The 21,190-nt window shown below is 32.2% G+C and overlaps 2 protein-coding genes across 2 annotated transcripts; both read right to left on the bottom strand.

The window, feature by feature from the left end:
• Positions 1 to 9,670: 9,670 nt before the first annotated feature.
• On the bottom strand, positions 9,671 to 11,914 carry LOC107849788 (protein SOB FIVE-LIKE 5). The gene is made up of 5 exons (XM_016694344.2): positions 11,746 to 11,914; positions 11,268 to 11,587; positions 10,760 to 10,834; positions 10,593 to 10,668; positions 9,671 to 10,010 (listed from the first exon to the last, which is right to left on the bottom strand). Exons 1-5 carry the CDS (start codon positions 11,792 to 11,794, stop codon positions 9,979 to 9,981), a joined length of 552 nt encoding a protein of 183 aa, XP_016549830.1. The 5' UTR covers positions 11,795 to 11,914; the 3' UTR covers positions 9,671 to 9,978.
• Positions 11,915 to 15,831: 3,917 nt separating this feature from the next.
• LOC107850448 lies at positions 15,832 to 21,184 on the bottom strand. Its single transcript, XM_016694979.2, has 2 exons — positions 19,389 to 21,184; positions 15,832 to 16,170 (listed from the first exon to the last, which is right to left on the bottom strand). The coding sequence occupies exons 1-2, from the start codon at positions 20,652 to 20,654 to the stop codon at positions 16,153 to 16,155; spliced, it is 1,284 nt and encodes a 427-aa protein (XP_016550465.2). The 5' UTR covers positions 20,655 to 21,184; the 3' UTR covers positions 15,832 to 16,152.
• Between the last annotated feature and the right edge of the window lie 6 nt (positions 21,185 to 21,190).

Below are 21,190 nucleotides of genomic sequence, written 5' to 3' on the forward strand. Positions count from 1 at the left end.
TATATTCTGTTTGGCCAATATTCCTATCATCGTGGACAATTAGTTGTGATCATTCAATAATTAGGTTATAGAAAGGTAAAAGGTGATCACTAGGCTGAATCAATTTCTATCTTTATTCTACCAAATGTTTCTTTATTTTCTCATGTTTAGCTGGTCAAATTTTTCAGAAAATTTTTGTTTGAAAAAAATAAGTTCCTTAAAAACGAGGAGAAAGACTCCTCTAATAAAAGTAGGAAAAATAAATTCCATAAATTGTTAGGAGTAATTTTTTTTTCTCCACATATTTTATAAGATCCATATTTCTGAGAAAAACGAGAAGGGTGAAATGTTGGATAACTAATTTGCAAATGATGTTAGGGATGCCAACATCTCTGAAGTGAAAAACGCAAAAATAAAAATTAAACCCATGATAGATATGATATAGTTGGGATGATAAAGTGTCTGATCAGTTTGTCTCAATGCAACTATCAATGAGAGTAACAAAATAGAAGGAGATAGATTCAATTACATCAACTAGGTCTAACAAACCTAAGAATAATTAATGTATTTTAAAGAACTCCATGTTTTAATAAAGAGACAAGGAGAAGAATTAAATTAATACGAGACTGTAAATTTTTGATTTGTCACAAGTACAAAGAAGAAGGGCTACACTATCTTCTTTCTTCTTTTATTTTATCATTTCATTAGTATCCCCATTTATAATATCATCATAGAATGTATTAAATATTATGATGATACCATTTGATTTTTTCAATTTTCTTATTTCTTACCTGCTTGCTAGTATTAGTAGAGGTGTTTGACCTCATTGAAATTTGTAAGGTAAAACCTAGTCCATTTACTTGTACTTAACTCTTTTCTCAGATTCCTTGATTATTGATAAGTGTCCCACTCAGAATATTTGCCTCAAAATAAAATGGAAAGAACAAATCAGGTTACTAAAATTAAACCTCAATTTAATAGGGATGGAAAAACTCAAATCTGCCATATTTTGTAAATCATGTTATGTTTGGTAAATAAGAAAAAGTATACATATATTTTTAGTAAATTAAGGTGCTATTTAGTCATGTAGCATGATTACATACACAGGTATAAGTTTATGTATGCTGCTTTCTATATTTTAAAATAAGTGACGTCTTTGCCTTTTTATTTTTACTAGTTAAGTGTACGTGCTTTGCACGTATGTATCACGTTAACTATAATCTTTGAATTTAAAAAGAATAAATTATTTTGGTTTTGACATATTTTCTTAAAACTATAATAACAAGTGTTCATTAATCGATGAGATGATTATTTCTCTTCTTATAATATGATGAGTATTGGATGGTATTCAATTGTAAATCTAGTTTTTGACGTTGAATAGAATTGTGTCTGCAGCCTCCAGTATATATATCATACTTTAAGTTTTGTTTCACCAAAACCAAAAATAATTTATAGCCAATACAAAAGGAAAAAGCCTCTCTACTTCTTTGGAGGTAGCGGTATGAACTGCGTATATTCTACCCTCCCGAAACCCCACTTTGTGGGAATACATTGGGTTTGTTGTTGTTGTACAAAAGAAAAAAGAAGATATCCATACTATATTCACTCTATGAAACATAATCTAGAGAGAGTATAATCATTATCAAATAAAGAATTAATCAACAAACCGATTTCATAATCAATATGTCTTGATGACATATTAATATTTTGTAGTCACCCCTCCCCCGCTCCCATCAAATCAATGTGAAACTTTTCGACGCGAATCTAAATTTAGTTGGATTCCTATGTGGATATTGAACTTCGAGTGCAAAACCAAAAAAAAAAAAAATATAGTCACAATGGTTGCATACAAAAGATGCACACGAATTTCTTATAGAATAAAGTCAAAGAAGAATAAAAGATTAAAAAAAGAAAATAACATAAAATAAAAATTCGAAGTTTATGAACCTCATTACCACAAACATGTATTATCCATAATTTTGATATGACCCCATCAAAATATTATTTAACTCCTTAACAATTGAAAGAGATTACACAAGTAAATAAAACGGAAGAACAAAAAAATAGATTAAATTAATTACAAAATACAAAAATCAATAAAAAAAAAGATAATTTGGAACTCCCATAGTCTGAACTTTCATTAAACATTAATAATTTTCTTTTTTACCTAATCCAAAGGTTTTAAATGATTACATCCTATCATGTCAGGAAGGTATGGACTCAAAATTATCCTAAACATCTTAGAGGTTTTAGATTTGTGAGATCTGTATATGAAAAAGAGGTAACGATACCTTCAGTGGAAAACAATCTCATTACCTTGCAAAGTGATCAAAATAAGTTATTAATTACATCTAGGAAATATTATAATATGTTACATAATTTAAAGGTGAGCCTAATTAGTATAGTAAAAAGCTTATGTATTAGCATTAGGGCTTTTATGGAGAAAAAAGTCTTGTGAAAAAAATACTATTTGGTTTGAATTTTTAATTTGAGAAAAATAGTTCTTTTTCATACCATATATTTTAGAACTTCTTAAATATTGTTCTTCTAATATTTCATATAGTTTTCTTACCAAATAATTTAGGACTCTTCAGTTTTTAAAATATATTATATTATTCTCTTACCCAAAATATTTTAGGACTCTTTAGTTTTAAATATTATAAAATAAATAATTGAAGTAAATACGTGAAAAAATAATTTTATCTATTGCAGAGTCTTTTAATGAAGGGTAAAAAGTTCAAATCACTTTTCTAAGGGTCTTCACACTTTTAATATATTATAGATATAGATATTTCAAAAGAAGTGATGTTTTGCATTACCAAGGAGATATTAGTAATGTTCTTGATAATTTTCTTAAGAAATGTATTCAAACTAAAAATATCATTTGTTTTGAAATAGAGGGAATATAAAATTACAAAATCTCTTTGTCTTACCATTATTTAAAGGGCAAACAACATAAGTCTCGAAAGTTTGAAACTTAATTACAGAAAACCTTAATTTTAGGTATGTCGAGATACATAATTAGCTCCCGATACATTCAATGAAGATACATCTTTTTCTTTGTAAAGATACATAATTAACTCCCGCTATTTTTTTTTGGATCTGTCGAGATACATAATACATCCGTTTAGCTCTCGGTATTTTTTTTTAAATTTTGGGTCTGTCGAGATATATAATTAGCTCCCGATATATTCAATGAAGATATATAATTAATTAATTTTTTTTGTAATTAGTTTATAAAATAAAAATTTATATAAATATAATAAATTAAGATGTATATTTATGTTATTTTTTCTTATTTAAAACTACCACTATAGCGAATAATAAGGAGATAGAATATGCTACATCGTAATTTTTCCTTCTTTTATTTCATATATTTATGTATGAAAGTGGAATTATCAATTAACAACGTAAAATTTATTGTAAGTAATTCTAAATCATGTTCTGTAGGATTTGAATTTGAGATATCAAATTTTGAAGTCTCACATTTTATGAAATTGAACTAACAAAATTTTCTTATCACAATAAATTGGACTACAAAGAAATACTTTCTCCACCCATTTTTACTTTTTCACTATACTAAAAATAGATAACAACAATATACTCAGTGTATTCTCACAAAGTGGGGTCTGAAAAGGGTATAGTGTATGTAGTCCATACCACTATCTCAATGAAGTAGAGAGGGTGTTTTCGATAGACCGCCGGCTCAGGACAGATAACAGTATAACAAACACAAAACATAAAAGCATATAAACTATTACAGTATGCAAAATAAACTAACATTGCTAGCTAATACAGACGCAAACCACAAGATACTATAAGATATCTATCCGAAATTATAGATATCATCCAATCACGAACAAGAAACTTCAGGCACATACAAAGTACTCCCCCTACTGTTACAGACGGATTCCTACCCCCTAACTCTCTATCTTAATTAGTGTCCTCTATCTATACTAAAAATAGATGACTAACAATATTTATGCAGTTTGAAAACTTAATGGATAATTTATTCATTTTTATCCATTTTATTAATTACAGTTATTACCTAATACATTTTTCAATACATTAAATTTAGTTATATTCAAAGGGTGATATGATATTGTTTCTCAACCCGTGTGACAAGTTAATGGCGGAAAACTATTAATGGACGAAATGAGTAAATTCTTTTTGTACCGCCAATTCGGTAGTTATGCACATTTCATTTTATATTAAAAAAAAATTATAAATTAAATAATAAATTTTACTATTTTATCTTTTATTCATATTAATGATATTTGTTGAGTATAAGAATGAATATTAAAGTATAATTATTTATATTTAATGTATACTATTAATTATAAAAATAAAATAAAAAAATTAATTAATTCTATTTTGATATAATAAATAATTAATTAATGTGTAATATTTATTTTTAATAAAATGATCAATTAAAACTGAAAATCCATAGATACTTGTGTTGAAAATTGAAACAGTTGAAGGAATCTTGGTGTATACGTGCACGTGTGCTTAGGGATAATTTCAATAATTGGCACAAAACAAAATATTGTGTGGAAGCAATTGCTATACCTAACTCTATGTTATCTCTACTTTTTTCATTTTCTTAACATAATATGGACAAAATTCCTGTCTGGAATCTTTTGACTTTAAAAAGAAAAAAAAAACTAAAACAATTTGAAACACTTAGCTTTCACTATACATGGATTATGAAAAAGCCTAATAGACGCAAACAAATTCGCTATCTGTTTTACGTCAAGTAATACATGAGTAATTTCTGATACAATAGTAAAAATAAAATGTTTAGATAAATCAATTCATCAAGTTCTCATTAATATAGGATCAACACACACAAAAAAAGTTATTGCCATTTGTTGGTCATTAGCGGCATCTCAAAAAAATAGGTTTAAAATATCATTTTCAAATTAAGTTTCGAATTAATGGATGCTGTCAATGCCATACGCAAACAGGAAGAGACTCATAGAATGGCAGAATTAATAGAGTTTTTGCACATTTTCGTTAATCTAACTTATGTACATAGTTTCATCTTATTTATATTTTTTGCGAAAAAATATTTTCATGATTTTAACTCGTTACTTGATCACTTCAAGTCATAAAACAATGATATTTCTTGTTCTCGCAGTAACTAGTAATACTAACCTTTAATTTAATAAGAAAAACCATAATAAAGAGAAGGAAAAAAGATAAAGTTTGGTAAAATTTCCACATTAAATCTATCTGAAATTATGCTACTCAATATTGAAGCATGAGACACTAACTATATCGTTGTAAAAAATTCATTGTTAATCTGTAGCTAAACAATACGTAGTTAATTTGTTGTTACTTTTGTTATTTATCAACCTATTTTTTTGTCTGGTTTATTTTGATAGTCAATGATTTTAAATAATATTCTTCAAACCCTTTGAAGAGGGATGTTTTGTACATTGCACTGTTTTTTTGATGATTTTAAACAATATAAGTATATCTTTATGCAACTCACTTTAATTTAGAGAAAAAACATCTACTAAAATGAAACCTTTTGTCTTAAGTGTATATCTACTTCGTAAATTGATAATAATTGTCGTGTTTTGCATGCAAAATCTTTTACTATTATATATTCCCGTTAAAAAAGAATGACATATTTTTTTTGATACTTCATTTCAAAAAGAATGATTTATTTTTTTTGGTAATATTTTAATTTCAACTTTTCACGTGAGATGTTTATTATCATAAGATTAAAAGGTATTTTGATACATTTCAAATAACTTTAATTTAATACCATAAAATTAAAAAATCTTCTTTATTTTCTTAACTCCGTGTTAAGTCAAACTAGAACATTCTTTTTGAAACGCCATAGGGCAATCATCTCTTGTCCTTGGAGAGAAGCTAGTGTATAAAAAAGTAAATTCATAAAGAATCAAGAGGTATCAATATATACATTAAAAGATATTTTTTTTACCTAGCTGCACAATATAGTTTTTAATGAAATTCTATCGATTGACACTCCTCAAGAACATATGACTTCGTCACCGATTCCCACGAAACTTTCGAACAAATCTCATGAATTAGTGAAAATATTAATATTTCTTTGGATATAAACGATATCTCTTTATTCTTTTTGACACAATAAAACAAATCAATAGAGTGAAAAAGTATCACTTGTATTTCATAATGTTACCAGGGACAAAAGGGCATATTCAACCTCAAAGTTAACTACTATACTACCTGCGTCGGCAGAAGATAATAAGTATTCGATAAAATAATTAAGGTGTGTGTAGATTGATCCGATCACATCTAATTTTTTATTCTACTGATGATATTATGGAGTTAATATATTTAAAGATCACTAGCTCAATTTTAGAAATTTATCTTGCAAAGTCATTGACTTTGTTTATTATGCAAGTTCGGAAAGTGCTAATTGTATGGATGGATTTCAACTTGACATCAAAAGCTTGGAGTGTTTTAAGAAAGTATGGGAAGTCAAGAATCAACACAATAGAAAATTAACATGATATTTAATTAGGATCATTTTTAGTCATTCATAGTATGATGCAGTGGCGGAACCACCTTGTGGTTAGGGGGTTCGAATGAATCCCCTTAGATGAAAAATTATGTTATTTATACATGGTTAAAATTATTTTTTATGTATATATAGCTGATGTTGAACCTCCTTCGGCTAATTCGCGTGCTTACTTTTTTCGATTTTGAACCCCCTTAGTAAAAATTCTGACTCCGCTACTAGGTATGATGCACATTTAATCAAGGACATTTATGTCTTTTCATATCTTAGCTTATAAATAGAATATGATGAGCATATTTTAGGTTAGACAATATTTTTAACTAGATTATTGAACACTCTTTGGTAAGTTTGTGGGTTTATCCCTTTATTTCTACATTGGTTCTCTCTTGAATATCTTTTGATAAAATTTTCATGTATGAGTTCAATTCTCTTCTCCCTTGAATTAATCATGGAATTGTTTGTTTAAACTAGAGACTCAAAAATCTATATTTGTTCATTTCTAATTTATTTCAATTGTGGGATTATTCTTTCTTTCTTCCCTAACTTTCCTCAATTTCTTAATTATCCTTTGATTTTATATATCTTGTAATCCGTTTTACATCAATTTTATATCAATAAAATCACTCAACTTAAATCTTAGTATCAATATAATCGCTCAACTAAATTTATCATTTAAAAAGAAAATCTTAAATGGCAAAATAATTTTTTATATTTATAATGTAAACATGGACACTCACAAATAAATAAAAACAAAGACAACTCATTAAAATTTTTTTACGGACAAACTTAATTAGTACCATAATATTTGTTTTACAGTGGATTGTTGTATGAAACTTAAGGCAGACAATTGTAGTGCTTTGCTTGATTTATATATGAATTATGATATTTTTCTAGTCATATTCCCAGTACAGGTTTTATGTCTTTATTTATTTGAAAAGTTTTATCCCACTTATAATGGAAGCATGAATTATTTTTTGAGATCAACAAATGTTTATACAATTTTCCTTTATCTTTTTTTTTTTTGGGTTCTATAATTTATAAATAATTATTAATGGTCCCTTAATACCCTTTGGAAATAATATTAATATGCATCGTTCTATCTAGTTATTCCTTTACACTACTGTCATATTATTTGTTTTACTAATTAAGTTTGTCCGTAAAAATTTCTTACTGAATTTTCTTTCTTCTTATTTATCTGTGAAGGTCCATGTTTACATTATATATAAAAAAAATTTATTTTGCCTTGTAATTTTTTCTTAATGATAAATTTAGTTGAGTGATTTTATTGCTACAAAGGTCGATGTTAAGTGATTTTATCGATATAAAGCAAAGTCTAATGATTTTACAACATAAATTTGTAAAGTTGAGTGACCTTTTTATGATATTAACATTTATATTATAGTAATAACAATTGATTAAAGTGGACCATGAAATTAGGGAAATTGTTATCACACAGGAACAATAGCTGGAAAGTCTTGTCATTTTCCTAAAACTATCACTCTCCAAGATATGGATGGCAATTCTAAGGATCATATGACCAATAAAGATTTGGACAAAATCAATAATTGGACCAAATATTTTTTTATTTTATATATATAGCGATGACATTTATAGTGTGTAGCTGTCATGATGAAGATGGGATTGTGCCTTTTTTGGTAGAAAATGAGACTTTAAATGGATCAATCTTTATCATTAATCTTGTCTTGTTACAATTTTTAGCAGATTACATTACCAGATTTCACCCAACTCAAATATTCTCATCACATCAAAGTTATTGAGGATTTAAAGTTTATGATTTTGAAATATCTGTCTTTTAGGATTACTTGAATTTTAAATTAAGAATTTATATATATTCAATGAATTGTTATCATAAATATAAGGCTTGAAATAAAGTTACTAAATTCGGTCGAATGACATAAATATAAGATTTAAACTAAAGTTACTAAATTTAGTCGAATGGCAACAGAAGAGCTAGTTCTTCTCCTTACACCAACTCATAAAGAAATACTACGAATACGCCTCCATAAATACATTATTACCATTAATTAATACTAATTAATACATTTTTTTAACCTCAATTTCCAGATAATTTGAAGAATAAGATATCCTTTTCTTTTTGTATGGGTGGGGTGGAAGAATTATTTTTATAAATTCTTTAAACTTAAACTAATTAATTATATCATGAATTTGTGAAACCAGATAGCATCAGACAGCATATATAGTGGTTGAAAAATGATGAGCACTGAGTTTTTACAAATTTGAAAAAATGCTAGTGCTTGAAGCAAAGACAGAATTTTCATTAACATGAGTTGGGAGGTTCGGAGTCAGGATTTTCACGAATTCAAAATATGAAAAAGTAAATACATTGAACAAGTTAAATTGAGTTTAATATGTATCATATATACATAAGAAAATAATGTTGACCCCATGTATAAATAATATAATTTTCCGTTGAAGGGGGCTGGATGAACCCTCAGTCCTGCCTAGGTTCGCTCGTGGTTGACATTAGGATGGTTGTTAGGGTTGTTGTCCTGATTTTCTTACTATATTTAAGTTTTATTTTTTCTTAGAAGGAAAATAAAAGTTACTATAATTACTTTTATTTTTTCTGAAAGAAAAATATAATTTTTTTCATATTTAGCTAACCTATTTCTTGGAGGAAAGGTTTTGATATCTATAAATAGAAGACCCCTTCTCGTACCATAACAGAATAACATCCACAATGTAGTCATCAAAGAGTATTGTTTAGGGGGAGATTTCTCCGAACATGTTTTATCCTTTTTCAATAAGTTTTAAGTTTTTTCAATATTATTTTTAATATGTAGGTCATTTGACCAAACCATATTAATAATATATTTTTAATATTTGTTTTTCATTGTCATCTAAATTATCACCGTTTCAGTTTGCAAACTTTAAGCTTCCGCATGATACCCTCTCGATTTCGAACCCAACAATGATTGGAATCCATCTCTCCTTAGCAAGAGGTTTTGAATTCAAGATTTCAGTAATCGAAAAAAAATCTTATTGAAAACGGTGATATGCGATCCAAATTAATCGTACATCAATACAAGTACGAGACACTCTTTATTTTTGGATACCAAACACCCAGGGTAATCAAAAGAAAAAAAACACAATTTCATGCTAAAAAACAACTGGTTAAAATAAATAAATAAATAAATAAACGACAGAATTTTTCTTCTTCTGTTTCCACATTTTATACTTTGAGGTTGTTTCCCACTACATAGACAGGAACAAGTAACTAGAATAAGGATTAAAAAAAGAAAAAAAGATAAGAAGGATAAGTACAAGAATATCCTCAATCTATTTTTTGATTTTTTTTTTTACTTTTTGTGTCCTTGTGGTCAGATTTTTACCGGACTTACACGTAACGAAAGCTCAGTGCACCGAACAGTACTTTACTTGTCATTCTCTCTTCAAATGCAGCAACTGACACACAGCAAAGTGTACAAATTGTCCAGTTTTTATCCTCTATTTCTTTCCTTCACAACACCACCTGGAAGATGCACAAATCCAAACAATTTTATTTTAAAAATATTTAATTGTAAACTAGCTTTATTTTAACCTAAGTTGCTTGAATTTTTCAAAGTATAGTAATTGCATGTTGAATCTTTCAAAAGTAGTGCTTTTATTTTTTTGGAGGATTCGATACTGATGCGACAGTTTGAGAGTATGAGGAAATAGATTTTAACTTATGTTGCTTAGGCTTTTCAAAAATAGCTTGTTGTATCATTCAAAAGTAGTGCATTCTTAAAGGATTGACACAAGTGCGACAACTTTTTGAGAGTCGAACAACATAGATTTTAGCTTATATTGTTCAAACTTTCCAAAATAATCATTAGACACGTGTCGAATTTTTCAACAATAGTGCATTTTTTGAACGATCCACACAAGTGCGACAGTTTTTTTAGGAGAGTCCGAGCAATATGGATTTTAAACATATATGTTGTTCAAACTCTTCAAACCGTTGGGTGCCAGTATATCCTTCAAAAGTGATGCTTTTTTGGAGAACTCGACACAGATAAGACAATTAATTTGAAGAGTCCGAGCAACATAGATTTTAACTACATTCACATACCAGATTTCTCACATGAAGCTTTCCCATTCACAGATGTTTTCAGGAAACCAAAATGTTTCCCCATAACAGATTTACCCTGAAGAAACAAATAACAAAGGAATATACTGGCATTTGCAAAGAATAAATAATCAATGACAATAGAAAAGTAAAGAAGAAAAAAAAAGTACCTTTGAATATGTTCCTGAGTAGCCTGCTACTTGCTCCATGTAAGTTGTAGTATCATTATAAAAACTTGTGTTATCCTGAAAACATAAGTGACAAATGTATGAAATGAATGAACTGGTCCATTCTTCATGCATGGTGTAAGCGTTGAGACATAATATAATTAAGTCATTAGAAGCCTCAAGTTTTTAGATGAGACGATCGCACATTAAGGTACTACATCACGTCCTTCACGTAGTCATTTTTCGGCTATGAATACATGAGGTAGACGTCAATGTCTAACCCCTATCACACCACCACAAGACGGATTTTGTTAAGGGTAAAAAAAGTCTAAAGGGCAGCCTGATGCACAAAACATTCGGCATTAGAAGGGTCCGTGGAAGGGCCAAACCTCAAGGGCTATGATTTACCTAGACATTCTATCCTAACGCAAGCATTAGTGATTGCTTCAACAACTATAGGTCACACAAAAATAACTTTACCGTTGCTCCAAAGTGAGAAAATTGGACTTGCCTTTTGGAAATTTGGCACTGGAGAACTAGCAGTGTCATCAAGATAAAGATTCTGTTTTTTCCCACTTTGCTCTTTTATTTTCCTTCTTTGGTTTACCTTTGTGTTTTCTTCACAATAGAATTCTTTATCCTCATGAAAATTATGTGGTGGACCAGATGAAGCATCAGAAACCATAGACAAATCTTCATCAGCATATGCTGATTTGCCTCTACTGTCATATATACTTGTTCCCTTAACTCCATTGTACTGATCAGAAGAATATGAGAATTCATCCAAGTACATTGTCCATCCAGATTCACATGCACTAGTGCATTCAGAACCTGATATATCCATCAAGAATTCAGCTTTGTTATTTCCAACACAAAAAGAAAAGGCTATTTATGAAAGAAGAGAAGCTAGTAATAAAGAAAGAATTGAAGTACTAATAGAACTATTTATAAGTAGGGAGAGGGGAAGAGTAAGGTATAATAGAACTAACCAAACTTAGCACACTCAAATAGTAGACTAGTTTTGTCCCTTTGCTTCATCTTTTATACTTCTTTCTTCTTCTCAATTTTGTAAAGAATCAAAATTTGCCAGTTGGCTTAGACATGGGGTAGGCCTACTGAGTGATGAAGCTCAAGCAAGTTGGGATCGATTATATGAATTATCACTATCCATGACATACATTTAAAAGCTCATCAACACGTGTCTAGGTGAGCATATCCTAATGTATTTTGTAGAGTGTGTGGTTTCATTTTGCTGGGTATGCAAACAAAGTCTCACATTGTTAGTTGAGAAGATTGGAAAGCTACATATAGGATATAGGATCTCTTAGCATATGAGGCCTTTTGGAAAAAACTGTGCGGACTTGGCCCCAAGCAGATAGTATCACTCCACGTTAAGAGTATTTTTGGGCCGATTTAGCCCAACAAATGATATTAGAGCTCAAGTTCAGCAAGATGAGTATCACAAAAGGTAGATGATGCATGGGGCTGGGTTTACTTCCCCTTACGAACTTAAGAGACGCAAACATACAAGATGAAGCTAGTTGCAGTGGCGGAGCCACATCCAACGAAGGGTGGTCAGATGAACACCCTTCGTCGAAATTTTTTTTCGAGTATATAGGTTAAATATAGATATTTATGGTTATATACATGTTGTTGCACACCCTTAACAAGCTAAAGAAGCATAGTCCAGTGGTCAAGAGTGTGCATTTCCGCATCAACAACCCGAGTTTGACCTTGACAGATGCAACAATGCATTATTTTCTTTGTTTTTTAAACAGTTCTTTGCCTAAAGAAAAATATGAACACCCTTAACCAAAAGTCTGGCTTCGCCACTGACTAGTTGTAGACGTGGTTGTCATAAAATACTTAGCGTGGGTGGCACCAAATGAATATCAAAAATTGACCCGTGAAAACAATGTTGGTGAGCCACGTCGGATTTAGTTTGGGGGGAAGGGATTGTTGGGTGTGCGAAGAAAGTTCCACATTAGTAGTTGAAAATATTGAGAAGCTACATATATGGAGTAGGATGTCTTAATTTTGTGAGGCCTTTTGAGGAGGACCATGCTGGCTTGATCCATACCACACCATGTTAAGAGTATTTTTGAGTTGATTTATTCCAACACATTTTAATTAGACTAATTTTACCTTAGTTGTCAACCTAACACAAACCTTCTTCCTTTATCCAGACTTGACAATGTGAGCAAACTCCCACTATATATAATACCATATACATGTCCTTAATTGGATGCAAATGAAACATTTTCTTGGACCACTTATTTGCTGACATAACAGGACCATTTAAAAACAAAATCTCTTGGCTCCATTGGTTTCTTAATTAGCCATGATTGAAGGCACAGGTCTTTGATGGGCTTATCAGTTTGTCCTAGCCTGCTTGACTTTACAAAATCTTCTAGTAATGCTATTAGACCATAAATGCCAATTCTTGAAAAATAATGCATATGGCCCATCATTAAATCACAATATGATGAGTTATTATTGAGTTGTTGTATACCAATCGAATTTAATTTCTATACATTTACACAATACAATATCTACTTGAACGATAATCGCACGTAATACCCCTAACATGTGTAATTAAAAACTTGAAGAGTAAAACAACATAAACTTCATTACACTGTCCGTGGAAATAAGTTAAATCCATATCAATATCATCTACTAGCTCCTAGCGTGAAGTGACAATATATATTTCCCTTTTTATGGAGATCATGTAATCAGGAGGCTGAGGGTTCAGGCTATGAAAACAACCTCTCGCAGAAATACAGAGTAAAGCTGCTACAATAGCCCCTTGAAGTCCGACCCTTCTCCTAACTCCGCACCTAACAAAAACTTTAGTACATCGAATCGCCTTCTGTTTTACGAAAAGCGGGAAGCAGCCGAAAAAACTAGTACAAGTGCAGAAGAAGGACATCATGATAAGGATTCAGCACAATCACTGCAGGCCGATCAGGTGAAAAAGATCACCACCATTCACATGTAGGGAGAGCAATGATAAGGTGTCAAAATTAATTGTTTTTTATTAGGATGGGAAAGAGTTGCCCATACAAGGACAAATTTATGGTATGCAAAAACATTTAATTGAGTGGTTATGGGGTTGCTGTAGGGTAATCCTTTATGAGTCATCTGGTCCCTTGGCATAACATGCACATGCACTTTGCTGGCATTAGCGGAGCCACAGTGATAGTTACGGGTTTGATGAAACTCAATAATTTTTTGTTGAAATCATAACTTTTGGCTCAAATCTTTTATATATTAAAAACGTCATTTAATGTATGAATAATCTATCTTAAACCTAATAAATATTCGAAGGAGAACTTTGAAAGCCTTTAGAGGAGAAAGACTCCATGTGAATTTTACTTGCACACGGGTTAGATGATCTCCTAAGGGTCAGAGGAACCCCGGCAAATAGCACCTCTTGTGCATACTCCTAGAGTGAATCGAGTTAAAATTCCTGAATTGAGACAATGTTAGGGAGTCCAAAAATATCGATTGGACCTCAACTAGAGCTAGATCTTTTTCTGTTTAACAGTCTGCCCACCCCGAAATGGCTCAGCCTTAGGTAGCTAGGTCCAGCGGCTAGAATAAGACTCATAACCGAACAACCTCTGGTTTATGAAGCAATATAGGCAAGGAAAGTCGGCAAAATAATCCGTAACTTTGAAATTTTTTTAGCTCAGTAATCTTTTCAAAATTTTCAGACCTCACTTTGTGGGAATACACTGGGCCTGTTGTTGTTGTAATCTTTTCAAAATTTCAGACATTTTTGCTGGACATAATAATATCTCTTAACTAATTTAATTTATTAAGTGACTAGTAACAATGTCCTAGGAATATTTTGTTTCAGTAATACTATAAAATCGCTTGGAGAGCTTAATATCTGTAACTAGTTTTAAAGTATTAAGTTACAATGTCCTAAGATATTTTGTTTCGGTAATGCTACTATAAAATCACTTAGAGATATTTTCAAATGTCACACATGCAAAGGACAATAAAAAAAGGACTCTTTAAATAATTACACCTACTAGCCAACACACAAAAAAATATATAAACATTATATATAAAATGTGTATATTCTTTTATATATTATAATTAATATACAAAAATTATATATTTACTGACTGTTATTTTAATGTGCGGTTATATAGTATGAAAATTCAGAAAAAAAAAAAAATCATATGAGCAAACTTTAAACCCCTGCAGTTCTTTCTTTTTTGTCGTCCAAAATTTTACAGCTAAGTTTGTTTTGCAACACACATTACCAGATATATCGAGGTTGATTTGTCAGTGAAGTGGTTGTTCTCCTAAAATGGTCTTTTACTTCTATTAAAATAACACATATCACATCAATTGGTCATTTCCTAAATTATTGAAGTTCACTAATACATGAAAAGTACTCATTATTTGATTGATCATAATCATACATACGGATGGAGGTTTTTCCTATTATACACTCTAAATCATTTATTCATAAAGACATTTGAGACTATCAGAATAATTGCTGGAATTTGTATATGTAGGGCATCCATGGATTATGAAATAGAGATAGAAAACAAGAGAAGATATAAAATCAGATTTCAGAGATGACAGAAAGAGCATATAATTTGTGAAGAAAACAGTTGACTATTACGTGATGCGATTTTTTGTACTATCAAATAATTATACGTCAATCAAAAATTAATTGAGACAGACTATATGAATTCTTTGTATCTAGTTACTCTCACTTTCTGATTTAGTTCATGGAAATCTACATCACATATTGAAACTTATGGAAAATGCGGAAAGGCAACCGTGATGTCCTGGCTAGCTTGACCGCACCTCGACTAATTTCACGAGGTACCTACCTGATGTATAAATAACTTTCTGATCCTCCTTTACCAAAAGATACTGAAATCCAATTTGTGCTAAAGGGGTCACTGCAAGAACCGGGATTTTCTTTTTGGCAAGAAGTGAAAATATCACCACAGAGACTTTCAAAGACGCACAAGAAGATACTTTTCAAGGTGACATTAGTTGCCACAAATAAAGAATAAAGTCTCCACAAGAATTACGCGAAAATATGTTCAAACGAGGCAGCCTATAATAAGTTGACATTCACAAGACTACTATCTTTACACAAAATGCATAGTTCATGAGTCTAAATTTGACATAATTTTCATTTACAGTACATATAAAGCCGCAAAATAGGGTCAAGAGGAGAAAAATCGTCTTTAATACAAGGAAGAAGACTAGGAGAAGCAACTGCAGGCAAATTTACATGTAAAGTTGTCTGTATTCCCAGTGAGCATGAAGTTGAATTGGTAAAAGCAATGAATAAGAAGCCACTTCTGTAAGGAAACTGACTTGATTCACTACGAGCAAAGCTTACTCCGACTTGTGCTTTAGCTTGAAAAATCAACCTTAACAGATGATAACAACAGTTTCAGTAAAACAGAAGGTAAATATCCAGATATAAAAGCGAAGAGGAATTACAGCTCGGTAACATCACGAAGTTGCTGGGATAAAGCAAACACACTATACATTCTCTAACTTGGCAAGTAATAAAAGGCTACCGTTTCATACGTGAAGGCACTAGCAAGTTGTCACATTGTATGTGATGAGGTAGTGCTAAAATTTTACTAGTTTTCTAACAGCTAATGCTCACGACAATGCAAGGACTAGAAAGAAAAAAAGAGAATGTGACAAAATAAAGCATATGTAATAGGTACATTATATATGCTGTCAAGTTTAAGCAAAGAAACAACAATAGGATAATCAGAAGTTTCCAAACACGACCCGTCACTAAGTATAATCAGATAAAACAATAGGAATATCAGAGTGACAACAAAATTGTGGAACCTATTTTTGGGTGCTACACAGACCGAATGGATCATGCCAGAACACACATCAGACCTTAGTTGCTGGATCAGAAGAGGAGGGAGCAAAACTCCAAAGAAGTGGTGGAGCATAATACCATCATGTATTTGGTGGTCTATTTGGAAGGCAAGGAACAGCAGGTGCTTTGAACAAGGCTAATCCAATTGAGAAAGTCAAATGGTTATGTAAACCTTTTATTTCTGGTGTAAAGAAGAAGGATTAGAAGAAGATGCACAAATTAGAGAATCTATAGGAAACCTGTAATCTAGTTGTTTTTTTATTTTCTGGTTTTTTCTGTGAAACGGAGATCCTCAATGCTGATGAATACAACATTACCTTTATCAAAGAAAAAAAAAAAAAATAGGAATACCATCTGTGAAAAGCTACAAACACAGGCAAACTAGTAGGGTGGGTAAGGACGGGGATACAAGCCCCTAATCTCAAAAATAAACTTTTACAGATACCTTGAGGAAACTTAGTAGCTGCCTTCCTTTTCTGCTAAAATTTGACATGGTAACATTTCCCACATAAGTTGGCTCCCCATTATCAGCCCCCAAGTATCCTCACACGCTGTAATTGAGTGCCATTGTGCTCTCAGCCACTAGCTAGAATTTTTTGAATCACACGACTGATTAAACCAATACTTTTTGTGTGGATCAAGAAAACAATTACTCCTCCGTTTCGTTTTATGTGATTTAGTTAGACCTGGTAGAGTTTAAGCAAGAAAGAGAGATTTCTGAATTTTGTGGTCCTAAACTAAAGATGTGTATAATGTACAAAGATGTCCTGTGGATCTTGTGGCCTTAAAAATGTAGGGTGGGATATTGGAATTAAAGAGCCACTAAATATAGAAAGAGATTCTTTTCAAAACAAACTAAAAAGGAAATTGTGATGCATAAATTGAAACATAGAGAGTACAAATTACTCATACAGTTAGGTATCTTCATATGCATATGACTTCTTTATTAAAGCATCCAATGCAGCCTTTGAACTCCTAAAACTAAGAAAACATGGAAATTTCGCTGTTTCTTTTTTCCCATAGTCCATTCACATGAAGAAGAAAAAACAAGTAGGGTCATTGGAAGAAACCCCAGAAGGGGCCAGGATGTTGAGTATGTTACTATCGAAATTTATAGTGTGCCAGCACAGCCAGGACCAACATCAAAATCAATGGAGTATTTCTTCTATCCTCACTTGGACTAGGGAGTCGATTTTCTATTGCGTCCTCTTTACAAGGTATATTGACATATCCAGAAGTAAAAAGTACTCCTTAAGAGAGCTCTAGCTCATTGACATTGCAAAAAATTTGAAAAATGTTCCTTCACCCAACAAAATTTTGGAGTAAATAAAGATATTAGGTCAGGACTAATGTTATGGGGCCTCTGCCAAAGCTCGAGGCTTAAAAGAAATTGATAGATAAGGGATGAGGTCATGAAATGTGAGCTTATCCTCCTCCTCCATGTGAATAATTTATCACTAACCGTGACAAGAATGGAGTTGGTTCCGCCAATGGGTAAGTTCAAAGTGTTTTTTTTTTTTCAGATTCAAAAAAAAAAAGCCAAAAAGTTCAAACAGCATCAACACCACATACAACAGGAGAAATTTGGGTCTCCAAAAGGTGATGGTTCACCATCATACAACAGAAGAAATTTGGGTCTCCAAAAGGCAATCTTCTTCAGTATATCAAACTTCTTTTGTTTGGCCAAACTTCCACGAATATATTCTTTTGCTTTTGCTGCTTAGAAGAAACTGAAATTTGTGGCTTCTTCCTCACAACAGAAAACTACTAATGTTGCTGCTCAAAAACACCATTTTTTGCCAAACACTCCAAGTTTCCAAAGTAGTACTTTTGACAAAAAAAAAGTGCTTTTAGGAAAGCATAACAAAGCTATTAATACTCTTCTGCACGCCCGTGCAGGAATGATCCTTTGGAGCGTGAAAACACAACATGAGCGTCCAATACTAAAACCAAGAATATAAATGGGTGTGTCACTAATGCCATGAGAGAAATGGACCCCGAGTATAACTCAAACCCCAAAAGATGGTTCATAAGGTGAGGATAGCCCAAGACCATATAAGGTTGGCCAATCTATTTGTGTTTAGTTTTCATCATAGGACTTTTATTGAGAGAAAGAGTTATATTAAGAGCCATAACTCTTTCTCTCAATAAAAGTCCTATGATGAAAACTAAACACAAATTACATGTCAGATTATGTAGCCTGATGAAACTTTGAAAGAGCGGTATGCAATGTGCAGTAGTCCCCCCCCTTCCACATTCTTTAGTTGTACTAGTTCAAAGTTCGTTATAAATGGAAGGAAACAATAAGACTACATTTTGTTTCTACCTTCCTAATTCCTACTTTTCTTTCTATTTTGTTCTTTCACTTGCTCACTAATTCGTCACTTCACAAAGCATTCTTACAGCTTAACACATATTCATTAAGAGGGTGTCTGGATTGGCTTTTTAGAAATAGCTTAAAAGTTAAAAAAGCTAGAAGCCATAAGTTGGGAATACTCAATTTTTGGTTTTTAACTTATTTTTATACTTTTTAAAATGCAAGTGATTAAAAGCATTTTATATCTTTCCCAAAGACCATAAGAAAAGTAATTAAAAAAAATTATTAAAAGCCAAAGCACTAAAACTAAGTCAATCAAAACACCCTCTAATAACACAGAGAACACATTAAAGTAACAACTTATCAGAAAAAAGAAAACAACATTTAGTATGAACTTTAACAGGGAAGCCAGCATAATTAGCTACCTGAGTTTTAATTTCAGCAACATTGCCACTTGAAGACTCCCCCTTTTTAATCCACGCAAAGCTATCATCCCTTTGCTTCAATATTCTTCGCGGTTCATACCTTCTGGAACTCCCATGTCTCCACCTGTCACCATACACCCTGCCACTCGATCTCCCATGACCATGCCTCCTATCAGTCAATGGTAAATCCCCAAGATCTCTCTCAATCCTCATCTCCAAACCGGCTTCCGAATCTATCAGTACATCTTTGCTCTTATCACTATATGAACGAAATGCACCACTCACTCTCACCTTCTCATTAGTTCTTTCTTTCACATCAATTGAAACCTTCTCCTTTTCTGCATTACGTTCTTGTCTTGATTGCTCCACCCTATTTGCTTCATTGCTTCCTTCTCCAACTCTATCACCAACCTTTATCCAGCTATATTTCTTCCCCCTAAACGCAACTCTATGTTTCTGCCCCATGATTACCCTGTCTACCTTGTTTTCTTCTACAGTAACCACTTCTTCGACCTCTTCATCACTGTATACATGAAATGCACCACTCAGTGTCACCTTCTCATTAGTTCTTTCTTTCACAACAACTGAAACCTTCTCCTTCTCTGCATTACGTTCTTGTCCTGATTGCTCCTCGCTGTTTGCTTCACTGCTCACTTCTCCAACTCGATCACCAACCTTTCTCCAGCCACGTTTCTTTCCCCGAAACCCAACTCTATGCTCCTGCCTCGTCATTACCCTATCTACCTTGTTTTCTTCTACAGTAGCCACTTCTTTGACCTCCTTATCACTACACGCATGAAATGCACCGCTCACTGTCACTGTCCCGTTAGTTCTTTCTTTCACATCAACTGAAACGTTCTCCTTTTCTGCTTTATGTTCTTGTCCTGATTGCTCCGTGCTGTTTGCTTTATCACTCACTTCTCCAACTCTATCACCAACCTTTCTCCAGCAATGTTTCATCCCCCTAAACCCACCTCTATGTTTCTGCCCCGTGATTACCATGTCCACCTTGTTTTCTTCTACAGTAGCCACTTCTTCGACCTCCTCGTCAATGTATGTATGAAATTCACCACTCACTGTCACCTTCTCATTAGTTCTTTCTTTAACATCAACTGAAACATTCTCCTTTTCTGCATTACATTCTTGTCCCGATTGCTCCGTGCTGTTTGCTTTATCACTCGCTTCTTTAACTCTATCACCAACCTTTCTCCAGCTATGTTTCATTCCCCTAAACCCAACTCTATGTTTCTCCCCCGTGATTACCATGTTTACCTTGTTTTCTTCTACAGTAGCCACTTCTTTGACCTCCTTATCACTGTATGCATGAAATGCACCACTCACTGTCACCTTCTCATTAACTCTTTTTTTCACATCAACTGAAACCTCCTCCTCTTCTGCATTATCTACTTGTCCTGATAGCTCCACGCTGTCTGCTTTGTCTGCTCTATTGCTTACTTGTTTAACCCCATCACCTATCCTTTTCCAGCTATTTTTCTTTCCTGTAAACCCAACTCTGCATTTCTTCCCTGGGATTTCCCTTTCCACCTTGTTTTCTTCTACTACCTCCAACTTGCAATCAGTAGCCCCTTCTTCGAGCTCCTTATCACCGTATGCACAAAATACACTGCTCACTCTCACCTTCTCATTAGTTCTTTCTTTCAAATCAATTGAACCCTTCTCCCTTTCTGCATTACGTCCTAGTCCTGATTGCTCCGCACGGTTTGCTTTATCGCTCGCTTCTCCAACTCTATCACTGATCTTTCTCCAGCTATATTTCTTTCCCCTAAACCCAACTGTACGTT

The sequence above is a fragment of the Capsicum annuum genome, chromosome 12, assembly GCF_002878395.1.
Source record: "Capsicum annuum cultivar UCD-10X-F1 chromosome 12, UCD10Xv1.1, whole genome shotgun sequence".
Taxonomy (NCBI): domain Eukaryota; kingdom Viridiplantae; phylum Streptophyta; class Magnoliopsida; order Solanales; family Solanaceae; genus Capsicum; species Capsicum annuum.

Bases quoted from the DNA above. Each gene is read 5' to 3' on its own strand.
- LOC107849788 (XM_016694344.2), bottom strand. From the start codon at position 11,794: ATGAAGCAAAGGGACAAAACTAGTCTACTATTTGAGTGTGCTAAGTTT. The intron at 11,588-11,745 runs GTTAGTTCTATT...TGGATATATCAG, and splicing joins ATTTGAGTGTGCTAAGTTTG to GTTCTGAATGCACTAGTGCA. The intron at 10,011-10,592 runs GTATGTGAATGT...TGCATCTTCCAG, and splicing joins AGCTTCATGTGAGAAATCTG to GTGGTGTTGTGAAGGAAAGA.
- LOC107850448 (XM_016694979.2), bottom strand. From the start codon at position 20,654: ATGGTAATCACGGGGGAGAAACATAGAGTTGGGTTTAGGGGAATGAAA.